Source organism: Crocuta crocuta, unplaced genomic scaffold (assembly GCF_008692635.1).
Source record: "Crocuta crocuta isolate KB4526 unplaced genomic scaffold, BGI_CrCroc_1.0 scaffold197, whole genome shotgun sequence".
Lineage (NCBI taxonomy): Eukaryota > Metazoa > Chordata > Mammalia > Carnivora > Hyaenidae > Crocuta > Crocuta crocuta.
In genome coordinates this window covers 6,596,438-6,611,146 of record NW_027532002.1, presented here as the reverse complement: position 1 = coordinate 6,611,146, position 14,709 = coordinate 6,596,438, and the positions used below count along the sequence as shown (strand labels likewise).

Sequence of the window (14,709 nt, the reverse complement as noted above, 5' to 3'; positions counted from 1 at the left end):
ACCAATGTTTACAAGGGCTTTGTCTTCTGTCAGCCTGGAGCAAGGAGCTGAAGGTGGCAGAGGCAAGGCTGAAAGCAAAGGCAAACCAATGTTTTAAAGAGACAAAAGAGTTTACCTTCAAATAAAGACTCCAAACCCATATGTAAGAATGTATGGATTTCATCGTACTAAAGAGAACATGCAAATCTTACTAAATAGAATGCTACAGATATTAAGAGAGAGAAGTACTAATTTTCATGTGTTCAGATGGGCATATGAATGTAGAATCATGCTTGACATTTAGGTTTCAATTCAAACAGAAGTTGGTAAGAAACAAAAATAAATCAAAACACACTTATGATCAAGTGTTCTGCATCTCTGGAAAATAAGTTCTTTGTTATTCCCCCCCCCCCAGGGTTATTATTACAATGATAATTCCCTTTTTTAACAAAAAGGAGAGACATGTATTTTTTTCCATAACATTCCACCAAGTCCCTTTTTCTCCTCTTGCAATTTCCAAACAACACTGAGAAATGATCCATATACTCAATCCAGTAAGGACAGATAGCATTCTCATATCTAATAGCACTGTAGGTATAGAGAATTTCCTATAGATCATGAGTGAGTACAGATTCATTTCCACAAGGAAAGATTCCAATGGCTGATTCCCCTTCTGAATCAGAAGTCATTGTTTCTTGTTATTTTTATTGCAACCCAGCATTTCATTTAATTACATAAGGTATTTTACAGTGCTCATTTACTCACTAGGAATTAATCATCATAATGTCCACCTGTGAAAAATAAAATCCCAAACCAAAACAATACTGAAAACTACCACCAAAACCAAACTAAATAAAACCCAATACATACACTTTCCAGTACCAAAATTCACTAGTAACTAGTGCCCACAGTTCTCAATGTTTAATGCTTATTTCAAAATAATTTAAACCAAACCACAGCTTTCCTTACACATATATCTAAACAGAGCAACAAGGGCACCTGGGTGGCCCAGTCAGTTGAGCGTCTGACTCTTAATATGGACTCAGGTTGTGGGATCGAGCCCCACATCAGGCTTCCCACTGAACACAGAGCCTGCCTGGGATGGTTTCTCCCTCTGCCCACTCGCACACTCTCTTTAAAAATAAAAATTAAAAAAGTTAATGTTTAAAAAACAAAATAAACAGAGCAGATAGTCAGAGGCACACTCCAAGTGTCACTACATCACTCTCCTACCACTATCTATCCATCTTCCCTGTCCAGTTTCAATATAAAACCTAGAATAACAGTTAAGAAAAATCCATAAAGCTGCTGAGGAAACTGGTACTTGAAGAATTTTTCACAAAACCAATCATTCCCCAAATAAAGTTTATTTTGAGAAGAATACAACATGGTCATATGAACTTAAATTGGGCATATCTAGCAATATTAATGAGTCAAATTATATTACAAGTGAGGTCACAGTTCATGTCTGGTTATTCCCACGAGCGGAAAGGCGTAAAAGTGTAGCCAAACCAAAGGCAGATACTTAAAAACAACCATAACCTGTTATAGGCTTTCATTTTGTGCTTGTGTCTATTTAGATGAAAACTGATGTAAATTCACATATCAAGAAATATGCTGCCCGAATAATCACAATTCGTTTTGCTTTGCCCGCTCTACCAGAGATAGCATTGCCAGGAATGTCTATAGAAGGTGGTACCATATGACAAGGTCTCTCTCCTTCCTAACGAACACAGCATAAGGCTTTCTATATTGTGGTTTATAACTCTTCCAGGTTGAGGAAAATAGTAGTGACAATTTAAAAGATTTTTACACATAGGTGATTTCATCAGAAAAAGGTTATATGTTCTTCCCGAGAACTTTATGTTTGGTGGGAGAAATGTCAACAGATAAGTGGCAAAAATAGCCTGTACATGATATAATAACTGTTTGAAATTCTCTAAAAACAAAAACAAAAACAAAAAACCTAGAGGTAAATAAGCATGAAAGGCCTAAGACACAGAAGCCTGGACCTTCTCACAGCACAGGGTTTTTGAGGCAATTCAGTGCTAACCCCAAGATTATTCAATGAAACCAGAGCCATTCGTAGATTAGGGGTAGAATCAACAGCCAGTTCACCATCTTCAAAGGATAAAGACCCAAAGACACAAAATGGAGTTAGTTGACTGCTTTGAGAGCAAAGCGATCGGTCCAAGGAGTTCAAAGGCAAGATTTGCTTTTTCAATAGGAGAGGGCAATACAAAGATACAGAACTTGGGGACTGTGATTTGTTTGCACAAGTTGGCTGTTGACCTCTGCAGAACAATCCATCTCTTTGAAGGATAATGTCCTCCTTTTTTAAGGCACATTAAGATCCACCAGAGTTTTTCACAGGGCTCAGAGCAATGAAAATCAAAGACAATGATGCACTTGAGATCACTGTGCAAGTGATAAAGAACTATTATGGAGATTTGGGAGCTTTTACCAATTTCAGGTAAAATTATAAAATCTTCCATTTTTTGACCCAAGACAGATTTCTATGCAATAGTAGCAGCTGTGGGTCCACGTCATTGTTTTGATGAGCAGAAATGGGAAATTTTCTATTGGCTTTCTAATTTCTCTCATGACACAATGTTATTGTAGTATAATACATCAGTAATAGATTGTATTCATTAATCAACCAGGAAGGGTAATCTGCTAGACTTAAACACTGACTAGATACAACTCTCTACCTCAGCAACAACATTTTGACACGTTATTACAAAACACCAGACACATAAATAATTTGTCCTATTTCTCATTATAGGTTATTAGTCACTAGGAACCAAGCTTTATATAACTTAAGCCCTGGGCAGAATGTTTCAGTGTATACATATTTATAAGTTATTAACTTCGTTATTCACTTTGGCATCACACATCTCCTCAGTAGAGCAGTAACTGTTAACAAGCCCAAACCAACGACCCTTTTCCTCCTTTCCTCAAGCAGAGACTCAAAGGCACTTAAAGACACACTGTTTCAATATAACATGAAAATAGTAAGCCTTGGGCTATTGCAAAAGGTTTCTCAAATGTCAGTATCTAACTTGGAGAAAATGGAGGCAAATAGAAATAGAGGGTGCTGATTTGTGTCATAACTTGGTTTTAACGTTGGGTGTGCTTCCTGCTGCAATATTTTAAAATTACAAGTAAGAAAGTAAAACATAAGGCTTCATATGTGAAAGTGGAAGATAGTCCAGCAGTCTCCTATTCAAAGACAAATTAATTTTTTCTTCCCAGTAAGTCACCAGAAAGAAATGGGCACTTAGGAATCCTAAGGGGTTCTTCAAATAATATTCAGAAAAACATATAAAAAAACAAAAACAAAAAAACAGAACAAGAAAATAAGACTTTCTTTCAAAATGTTGCCCTATCTTTAAGGATGGATGCCATATCAAATGGGCAGATGTATCTTTATAACTCATCATGTTTATATGTAAATTCTCTGGCAGATATAAATCCATCTTTGTCTTCATCTTCTTTATCAAAAATATCTTCCACCAAAACATCATGATGACTTTCATTCACCACTGCGCCATGCTTTTCAAACTCCTTCTTTAAATACACTTTAACCTACAAAATAATGGGTCTCATTAATAATTCTAAACATAAGATACCCACATCAAGCCAGTTAATATCACAGAGTGGATTGGTAGTTTATTTGATTATATGTAACAATGACCAACCAACTACTTTACAGTATATCATTAGATGTATTTCTGATGACAGTAAAGGAATTATGAGGAATTTTCTTCTCCTTAAAAATTTTGGCTATACTGCTACAGTTACAGACACAGAATATTGCTCAGAGGCAGAAATAAGGTTTCTATCATCCACTGGGGCTCCCGGGTGGCTCAGTTGGTTACACGGCCCAGTCTTATTTTGTCTCAGGTCATAATCTCAAAGTTCCTAGAATTAAGCGCAGAGTGGGGCTCTGTATTGACAGCTCAGAGACTGGCTGGGATTCTTTCTCTCCCTCCCTCTCTCTGCCTCTCCCCCACTCTCTCTCTTTCTCTCAAAATAAATAAATAAACTTTAAAAAAGAAAAAGAAAAAGTAAAGCACCAAGTGAAAGGATACATTCTGTTCTTTTTTTTTAATTTTAAAAAAAATTTTTTTAATGTTTTATTTATTTCTAGGAGAGAGAGAGAGACAGCGTGAGCAGGGGAGGGTCAGAGAGAGAGGGAGTCACAGACTCTGAAACAGGCTGCAGGCTCCGGGCTGGCTGTCAGCACAGAGCCCGAGGCAGGGCTCGAACCCACGAACCGTGAGATCATGACCTAAGCGAAAGTTGGACGCTTAACCGACTAAGCCACCCAGGCGCCCCGGATACATTCTGTTCTTAATCTTAGTCTAAATAAAGCCAACCATTTGAAAAACTAGTCTTTCATGCCATTGAATTATCCAGATCTCTGACAAGGGTCAGAATTCCAGGTATTTCTCTTAAAATCAGATTAAATAATGGCATTAAAAATTTATTTAAAATTTTTTTGCAATTTTATTTTTTAATTCCAGTATAATTAATATACAGTGTTACACTAATTTCTGATGTATAATACAGTGAGTGATTCAACAATTCTGTACATCACTCAGAGCTCATCATGATAAGTGTGCTCTTAATCCCCTTCACCTATTTCACCCATCCCCCCCACCTGCCTCTTCTCTCCTAATGGCATTTTTTAATTTAAGTAAGTGTCTGGTAATAGTCCATGCTGTGGATCTGGCTATGATCATGCCTCATGACCTCCCAATCTCAGAAATTAAAGCAAAATCCAGCCTGATGAGTGCCTACACTAAAAATTTCCACTCTCATTCAGAAATTTAAAGATATAAACAAAATACTGTTCCTAATTACCCACTGGATTTACCATAATGCAGTTTAACCTGTATTTTCATTTTTAATCAGATCTCTATTACTCCTTCGGTTAGATCAGTAATTTCAAATCCTCCTTCTTCCCCCTGTCGTCAATATACAAACATATGACATATTTATTTTTAAGATTAAGGAGATTTATTGCAGTTGTTTAAAAAAAATAGGATGATAAAGCTATGTAGATTAATGTAGAATATATCTCTAGGATATACTGTGAGAATAAAGCAAGACGCCAAATAGTATGTATATCATGCTATTTTTTGGTAAGTAAAGGGGAATAGGAATATGTATTCATGTTTGCTTATATTTGCATAAAGAAACACTGGAAAGATACATTAGAAACTAATAAAACTGGGTGCGGAAGGCGGTAGATCACATAGTAAGAGAGGATATGGGTGGGAGAGAGACTTCTTAATAAACACCTTTTTCAACTGGATTGATTTTTTTTAAACCATGTGAATGTGTTGCATATTTAAGGGTTTTTAAATGAAAGGTTATTAAAATTTAGCTTGGAGAGAAAAAAGTCCTATGATTGGTAATATTATAAGGTGTTATAAATTTAGTAGCTGTAGATCATGACCCTATGAGTTCACAATAACTTCACTTATTTAAGACAATCATTTCCTGGTCATTAGAATGAAATTGATCAAAACATAAAAAGGGACTTAATTTCTGACCAGCCAAGTCACAATGGAGAAAATGGGACAAGAAAAAAGACTGAGTAGGTATCTACCTCCAATTCTTCCCCTACAGCAGCCAGACTGAGACAGGTATGTGTAAAAATGACTGCGAAAGCCTAAATAAATTATAGAGAGAAAACTTCTTCCTTTCTCCTTACTCAAACACCCGAACTAAGAGGGGGCTGGGAAAGGTCAACAGCTCTAGAAAATCCAGACCAGAGTCTCCTTTCTCCAGATGCTACCCAGAACAAAAGAACCCAGCATGTGGGCTGTTTGCTGCTAATTGCTAGGAAATTACAACAAAGTGCATTTAACAGCCAGTTTACGGTTATAAACAGAAAACATCAACTGGAGATATTTCTCAGGAAGTGGATGTTTCTTATACAGCAACTCCAAAATGGGAATTGTCTTAGCAAAATGGATCTTTCAAAAATTCAGNCAGACCTAAAACATGGAGGGGAGGGGGGAGGGGGAAGCAAAAGAACGAATGGTGTTTTTTAAGTCTCAATATATCTCTCTCTGAAATAATGATTTCCTATTTTTTAAAAAGCCAATATTCAAAAAGCATCAGTATAAGAAAACTTATAAATAATATTTTATCTGAACAAAAATAAATTTTCTTAAAAAAAATTTTTTTTAATAGGTGAGAAGAAACAAACAGAGTAAGAGGAAGGAAAGATCACCTCAGCTTTAGAGAGTTTCCAGTCATCATTAAGATCCATTTCTTGGAATGACTCATGAGATCTTGGTCCATTTCGAATCTCTAAGAGATCAATGTTGAATATCAGTGTACTCTCTGGGGGAATTTTACCTGACATGAAAAGAGAGGGGAGGTTAAGTTTTATTTAAACAATCCCAAAGTTTTTGATGACAGAAAATGTATGACACTGAACAAAATATTCTTTTGATTGAATTAAATGAAGAGCCTTTCTAATATTATCACCTATGATGTAAATTACTTATAACTATGTTTTAAACAAATAGAATAAAGAAGGAATAATCCAAACTAGTAGATCCAAGGCAGTCTGTTTGGCTTTGCAATTACAAACTGTTTTGGGCAAACAAACACACACATATACATACAGATGTGCCTAATGGCCTGGTATTAAATTTCAAATATAATTAAGATATTATATATTACATGTCAAGAATGACTTAAAGGGCNACACATAGAACCGCCATTTCTACCACTAGGAGGCAGTATCTAACTGAGAGAGATCTAGTGTCCTACTAGCTGGTATTAAAGCTTAACCTTGCCCCTCTTTAAGCCTATTTTCTCATCTATAAAATGCAGAAATATGTTGGGAGGATGAAGGAAGATAAAGCCATGCAAAATATTTAGCATTCTGCTTCATAAATAGTAAGCTCTCAATGTATTACTAAGATACAATTCTCTTATAAGGTTTAAAAACAATACAGAAATGTTCAACAATTTCGGCGTTAGGAAACACCTGTTAGGAAACACCTCCTCTGATATAGAATATATTCTGAAGAAATTTCATGAGAGAGAAGAAATTAAAACAAATTTTTGAGGAGGGAGATAAAAATCTTTATAAAAAAAATGAAAAGAGGGGCACCTGGGTGGCTCAGTCGGTTAAGTGTCCAACTTTGGCTCAGGCCATGATCTCACGGTTCATGGGTTTGAGCCCCGTNACTCTTGAATGCCGAGAACAAACTGAGGACTGATGGATGTGGGGGGGAGGGGGGAGATGGGCATGGAGGAGGGCACTTGTAGGGATGAGCACTGGGTGTTATATGGAAACCAACGTGACAATAAACTACTTGTAAAAAAAACAAAAAATATATAAAAAATTAAAAAAGAGCTATCTTTTTGGGAAGGGTTTAAACCACAAAAAAAAAAAAAAGATACTCTCTGGGCAGAACGAACAATTTTTTTTTCAGTTTGTTTCTTTATAACCATATTTAACATAAAGGTCTGGGTAAACATTATAAATATTTCTTAGTCCCCCCCACCCAAATCCCACATATTTCCATGAAAGAGCATTTGCTAAGTATTAAAGAGAACAAAACTTACACTCTGTGCCCAAGCTTACCATTCCAGATCTAGACAGAGAAGGGGCATGCACTAGGTCGTTGATAACACTGGGGTGTTTCCAAAGGAGGCATGCAAACGTGGTACCAAATGACTACAAAATTAGTGTTAAATACATATTAGCAGAATTAGTTTCATGGCTCTCAGTTTGGAGGAAATGGCTCATATTTAGAACTTTACTTGTTATAAAGTAAAATTGAGCTAAATATAGTACGGAGTAAGAGCATTGGACTAATTCCACATGTATATTAAAGGCAACGCAATAGAGATCATCAGGAAAGTGAAAGAATACATTTGAACATCAGAGAAACATTTCCTAGATACTTGATTTTCTTCTCTAAAGAGATGATTACCATAAGAATTGAATTTGCTTAGTAAATTCCATTCTATGCATGAGATTCAAATAGCAAGTTCCATTTTAGAATATAATGTTACATGTAAGGCATTTACTTTCTTCTCAGGAAACTGGGGGTAGGATTCTCACTTTGTAACTGGTTATGTTTAGACCCAAGGATACTGTGAAGTCTGTTATTTCTACAGTATCAGAGTGGTTCCCTGTCTAGTTCTGATGACTGCTTAATAATTTTTTCTTCATTATGTAACACATGACCATTGTAGAAAATCTGGAAGAGACAGAACCAGAAATAAAAATAATCCCGACCCATCCATTATTATCATTCTTAATTATTTCCTTGTGATTCACTCCGTATGTGCGTATACTTTTTTTCTAACACTTACTGTTGGACATAGTACAGCTTTATTTTCCACTTTTATATATAACATTATCTTACACATTTGGATATAATTTTTTAATCTTTGAAATGCCATTTTTAATAACTGGGCCATATTTTATTTAGCTAAATCCTTTTCATTATACATTGAAATTGGTTTCAACATTTTTGCTATTAGAAACAATGTAGTGGGGCACCTGAGTGGCTCAGTCCATTAAGCTTCTGACTTTGGCTCAGGTCATGAATGTGCATGGTGAGTTTGAGCCCCACAAACACTTTGGATCCTCTGTCCCTCTCTCTCTGTCCCTTCACTACTTGTATGCTATCTCTCTCAAAAATAAACATTTTAAAACAATGTGATAATGGACATCCCTGTCCATAAATCTTTCTCCTGATAGCTGATTATTCCCTTAGGTTAAATTAGAAAGGAAATATATCCTGTGCAGGAAACGTCATCTGGCCTCTTGCAAATAGCCCTTTGGAAAGCTGCACGGCCCCCCACTCAAACAGCAGGTGTACATGCCTGGAACACACCAGCACAAAGTCTCCTGGAATCTGCTAGCCCATTTGCTTCTATTTTATTAAACTCATTTCATGAATCATTAAATATGATTCATTTATAAAACCTGTCGCTCCATCAGGTTTTATAAATGAATCATAAGAAAGTTATAAAACAACTTTAACACAAGAATGAAAACTCTCCCCCCCCAAAAAAAAGCTTTGTTACAGAAAACTTCAGTTGTGAATTCCCTGCAGCCCATATCTAAACCTCATTTAATACGTGAATAGTCTATATTTCACATGTTCAACTCATCAAAACACTTATGTGGAATAATCTTTCTTTTTGCATTGTTAAAATAAATTGGTGAGTTTCAGCTGGGGAGGATGAAAACATTCTGGAAGTGCAGAGTGGTGATGCTTGTATAAAAGAGTGTGAATGCTCGTAATGCCACTGAATTGTACAGTTAAAAATGGTTAAAATCTAAGGGTGCCTGAGTGGCTCAGTTGGTTAAGTGGCAGACTTCGGCTCAGGTCATGATCTCATGGTTTGTGGGTTTGAACCTTGGGCTCAGAGCCTGGAGCCTGCTTCAGATTCTGCGTCTCCCTCTCCCTCTACCCCTCCCCCACTCACAGTTTCTCTCTGTCTCTCAAAAAAGAAAAACATTAAAAAATTTTTTAACACGGTTAAAATAGGAACCATTATTTTGTGAGTATCGTGCCATAATTTGTTTAAAATCATTCTTTTGGTATATGGTAGTAAATTGTTAATGATAGAGTTGAAGCTTCCAAAACTTTTTATCAGTAGTTCAGCTGACCATTAAAATAGAATGGCTTTAATTTGGCCATCTCAAATGATAATCAAGACACAATCATACTTCAAAAAGACATCTTCTATTTACCTTTGGGGAAAAAAATACATAGTAGTTAACTCTGACTTCTGTCTCCTAACCCAGAGAAGAATTTCAGTGCTATAGTAAAAATGTGAAATTGTTATTACCTTTTCCTTCTTTTCCATAGCCCAGGGCGGGAGGAATGATGAGCTTTCTCTTCTCTCCTACACACATTCCCTTCAAGCCCTGATCCCAACCTTTGAGAGCCTCCAGGATGCCCAAGGTAAACCAAATAGGCTGACCATTGTTATGTTTGTGACTACAATAGAAAGAAAACATATTAGGACTCTTTAGTGACTTTATTTTTTTTATTGATGTGGCGTATTTTATTCCACTGATAAGTGATTCAATTTGGGAATTAACAAAAACAGCTATATGCGTACACACAAAACCAAATCAATTTTGTAATGATTTAATTACTGCCTATATTTCTTGATGCAAATTTCACACAATCGATTTAAGTAGAGAAGAGGAGAGGGAATAATAAAAACAGTTAATGATTATTTGAGATTTACTGTGTACCAGGTATTACCCCAAATTCTTTGCCTCTTTTAACTCTGACAGTGATCATATGAGGTATGTACCATCATTTCCCCATTGTACAGAGGAAGAAACTGAGGTTAAATGTGCCAGTAGTTGATCTAACTCCAAAGGTCAAGGTCTTAACCACAGCAATGCTGTCCCGGGAACGTCATTCCGGGCAGCAGAGGGAGGAAATCATGGAAAATGAGTGAGNAACTGAGGTTAAATGTGCCAGTAGTTGATCTAACTCCAAAGGTCAAGGTCTTAACCACAGCAGTGCTGTCCCGGGAACGTCATTCTGGCAGCAGAGGGAGGAAATCATGGAAAATGAGTGACTTTGGGAAGAAAGCGGAGAAGCTAAGGAGAATTTACTGCCAAGACATGTGGGTCCACACCCACATGGACATTGGAGAGTCAGGAGCACAGCATCTTCTAGGCTGCCTATAAACCCTACTGATATACAGTCTGGTGGTGGCTCTGACAGGTAGAAAAGGCTGCTCGTCAACCTGAACCCCACCTAGATAGATGCTGCCCGCAGGTATTTTCTGTGGGGTTGTGCAGGGAAACCTGAGGGGCGGGGGGTGGGGGGTGGCCCCTCAAGGACTCAGAAGGAAATGGTCAAAATACCCTGGCTTATGACCTGGAGAGAGGCCAGCCTAAGAAATCCAGCCTGCCAAGCTGCTGGGGGGCCTGAAGGCTGAGCAGTACCTGAGCCCCAGTTTGCTCCTTTTTTGGTACGTACGGAAAGTATTCTCAAGGATATCTTATAGGTGAGAATGAGAAATCACCCTACTAGGTTTCATGGGCACCATGGTTAGTTACTAAATCTAGGTAAAGGACAGAACTTCCTCTTTTCTTAATTTTACCCCCAGGACTAAAGAAACAAATTGCCAACTGTACAACACTTAGGAAGGCTAGAAAAGAATAAAGAAGGAAGAAAACAGTCTGCCACCCACTGACGACTACAATATTGGTACATTTCTTGTCACAGCTAAAGGATTTAAGCTATTTACCACACGGGTTATTATTCTAGAAATGGCAAACTTGCTTTAATGATCCATCAAATGGATCATTTGATGGTACTTCATAAAACTCAAGAGTTAGCAGTTTCTGACCATTTACACTGAGGCTGCATGACAATAGTCCCCTCATCAAGTACTAGAACTTTATTTAGTTATCTTTTTAATGTTTATTTATTTTGAGAGAGGGAGAGACATAGTACCGGTAGGGGGAGGGGCTGAGAGACAGGGAGACCCCAGTGGGAGCGGGAGAGAGGGCAGAGAGCTTAGAGGGTCTTAGAATCCGAAGCAGGCTCTGAGCTGTCATTAACACAGAGTCCAACGCGGGGCCATAACCCATGAACCCACTAGATCATGACCTGAGCTGAAGTCAGACGTTTAACCAACTGAGCCACCCAGGGGTCCCCCACCTTTTTTAATGGGTACTAGAACTTTGGTAGCAAACTGCTAAATAATGTTGTATGGCTCCCACCAAAGTCCAACACGTTTTTCATTCTGAGACCTGAAAGAAATCAGGCTGTATCTAAAAGAGTTCAGACTAAAAATAAAGATGTAATTGAAAATTTTAAATGCAAATCTTAATGTTGTTTAACATCCACTGTGGCACTGGCCTTGTCCATAAGAAAAATAGAGCTGTTGAGAATTCTGTGGCAGGCCACTGCTTCGGAAATTTTTGCAAAGAGTTCAGAGAAGAGTGCCATTCATTTCTCCAAAACCAGACAGACCAGGTCTGAATGCTCAATAAAGGTAGTTCATCTGAAAACGAGGTCTAGGATAGGCCACAAAGCTTTGCTACTTTAGTTCATGCCATTTTCTCTACCTGGAATGTCCTCCCTGCCCCCTTTCTCCACCTGGAAGGAACCCTGAACCCATCTTTCAAGGCCCATCTCAATTATGATCTCTGGGAAGTCTTACTCTTTCCCCATCTCTCAGAGCATAGTTAATTCTGGGCTTTGTTATGCTTTGCAAACACTTCGAACACTCTGTACTACATAGCGTGAGTTATTTACCTGTGGTCCTCCTCCCTGTAGATGATGTACTGCTGGAGGACAGTAGCTCACTCTTAGTCACCTTTGCATCCTCAAGGCCTGACTTGTGATCGCTCATTAAGGGTATGTTAGATGGACAGATAAATGAATGGACAAGGAAGGAGAAGCCAAAATATTTTAATCTCCCTAGTCTCAAGCACAGGGCCTAACATAAAAGAAATGCTCAATAAATACTTTTGGAATGGAATGAAGAGAATCAATGCCTAATTAGAAATCATTACACTTGTAAAACTTCTCCATGTTGCAAATTCTTTGTTCTATGGAACAGACATAACAATAGTGTGACCACCTGAAAATCATTCACTATAGTTATTGGATTAATCTTTCATGGCCATACCCATAGCCATCAACGAAATCTTTGAATTTCTAGAAAGAAATAATGAAACAAATCATGGTAGTGTGCCTTGACCGAAATGTCACTTGTACGAACAAAAATTAAATAGATCAATGGGCTAGCATTAGCATATCCTACAACAAGCAAATAAATGATTGTGTATTCGGCTCATGAGGTCCCTGCGAAACCACCTACACCATATTAAAAATGGAATTGAGTCATTTTCCCACGGGAATGGAGTTTGAGAAATGAAACTCCTTTACGGTTTTTTTTTCTACTCATTAGCCTAATCACACACCTAGATATTTCTGCAGTATTTCAAAGATTCTAGTTCAAATTTTTATAACAAAAATTAACCTCTTTATCCTTACCACACGTTTCCAATAAGAACTTCAAAGACGCCATTATATACGGTCGTCTTTAAACAATTTCCTTTCCCAAAGAAGGAAAGAACAGATTTCAGGTTTTCAAAAGAGAAGTAAAACGTGATACAGGCTACCTTTCCTGTCGGAGAGCTCGCATAGGTGGATGGGTTCTTCACTATCTGCGGGGTGCAATTACTTACGTGGAGTGAAATAAGGAGCCATCCTTTTCTAAGTAGCCTTCATAGTGGACCAACATCAAATCTCCTCCTTTGGTCTTGCGATGGCAGATGAATGGCTTCTGGAGCACTTCAATCTTCACTTCTGGTTCAGGGATCAGAGCCCCACTCAAAGAAGTGACCAGCAACGTCAGCACTGCGTTCCACAAAAAAAGCCTCATGCTGCTGGAGCAGGAAAGAAGTTCCTACAAAAACAGAGAGAGGGCCCCGGACCTCATAGAACTAAGACAGTACTTGAAAGTTTAAAGACAACGGCCTCTGGCAAGTTCATGACTGCCGCTTCCTAGCAGACGTGGCACACTTACTACGACAACTTTCCCACATAATTCGAACCCACCTCTAAGGAGTTAAACTCCAGACCCGGGCCTGACTGGCTCTCACAGGTTGGCGCTTGGGAAGGACGGCTCCCCATTGGCTAGCAGTGCAGTCCGCCGGAGCCTCTCAAGCCAATGATGCTGCAAGAATTACAGCTGGGCGGAGCCAGGCCCGGGTCAGGCTGCTAACCACACGGAGTGGTCCTAGAGCTCTGCGGATTAAAGAATTCCACAATCTCGGATTTTGGGAGATCCCCTGGCGAGCGCCACTAACCGGAAACTCCTCCGACAGATTTACATCTGTGAAGTACCCTGGCTGAGCTTGCTGGAAAGAGTCCCGGGGCTAAGTGAAAGGGTAGCTGTTATCCGGAATGTCTCATTTACTCTTGCAGACGTTGAGAGGTCACCCCCCCGCCCCCAGGATTCCACAGTCCTGCTATTGTTTTTACTATAATTTACAGTATAAACGATAAAGGCTTAAATATTTCTGTAGGGTTCGCAAAGCGCATTACCGTGCGTAAACCTGACTACACTGTCAGTAAGGCAGGTTCTTTAATCCCATTTAAATGATTAAGTGTGTCTGGGCTAGGAAAGGTTAAGTGTCCTGCTTAAAATTGTTCAGTCCCAAAGCATTTGAGCTCCGCCTTCGAACCAGGTCTTCTGATTCATTCTACAACATCGCATAACGTTATGGCTGCTAACAGTTTATTGCTTAGGTAGTGACTTTAATGTAGAGGGTCAATAATAGCTTCCGTAGACGATAAGGACGCGCAGACCTCCATTTTAAAAAAATGTTTATTTATTTCTGGGAGAGAGAGAGAGAGAGAGCGAGCGAGCAGGGGAGGGTTAGAGAGAGAGGGAGATACAGAATCTGAAACAGGCTCCAGGCTCTGAGCTAGCTGTCAGCATAGAGCCCAACGCGGGGCTCGAACCCACGAACCGTGAGATCATGACCTGAGCCGAAGTCGGACACTTCACCGACTGAGCCACCCAGGCGCCCCCAGACCTCCACTTTATAGAAGAAATAGTAATCACAGTTATGAGTTACACCGGCTTTACATTTTTCGCTTTATTTCAAAAGCAACACATGATCGTTAGAGTCGATTGGGAAAAAACTGGAAAGCACGAAAATAGGTTTTCTGGTTAAAA

The 14,709-nt window shown here is 38.5% G+C and overlaps 1 protein-coding gene across 2 annotated transcripts; it reads right to left on the bottom strand.

Moving 5' to 3' along the window:
• Nucleotides 1-1,327: 1,327 nt before the first annotated feature.
• Nucleotides 1,328-13,559, bottom strand: FKBP14 (FKBP prolyl isomerase 14). 2 transcript variants are annotated; one of them, XM_077775458.1, is made up of 4 exons: nt 13,211-13,559; nt 9,829-9,980; nt 6,230-6,357; nt 1,328-3,567 (listed from the first exon to the last, which is right to left on the bottom strand). In XM_077775458.1, exons 1-4 carry the CDS (start codon nt 13,405-13,407, stop codon nt 3,409-3,411), a joined length of 636 nt encoding a protein of 211 aa, XP_077631584.1. In that variant the 5' UTR covers nt 13,408-13,559; the 3' UTR covers nt 1,328-3,408. The 2 variants fall into 2 exon arrangements, with proteins under 2 accessions (XP_077631584.1, XP_077631586.1); XM_077775460.1 differs by lacking the exon at nt 1,328-3,567 and adding an exon at nt 4,825-4,952.
• Nucleotides 13,560-14,709: the final 1,150 nt, after the last annotated feature.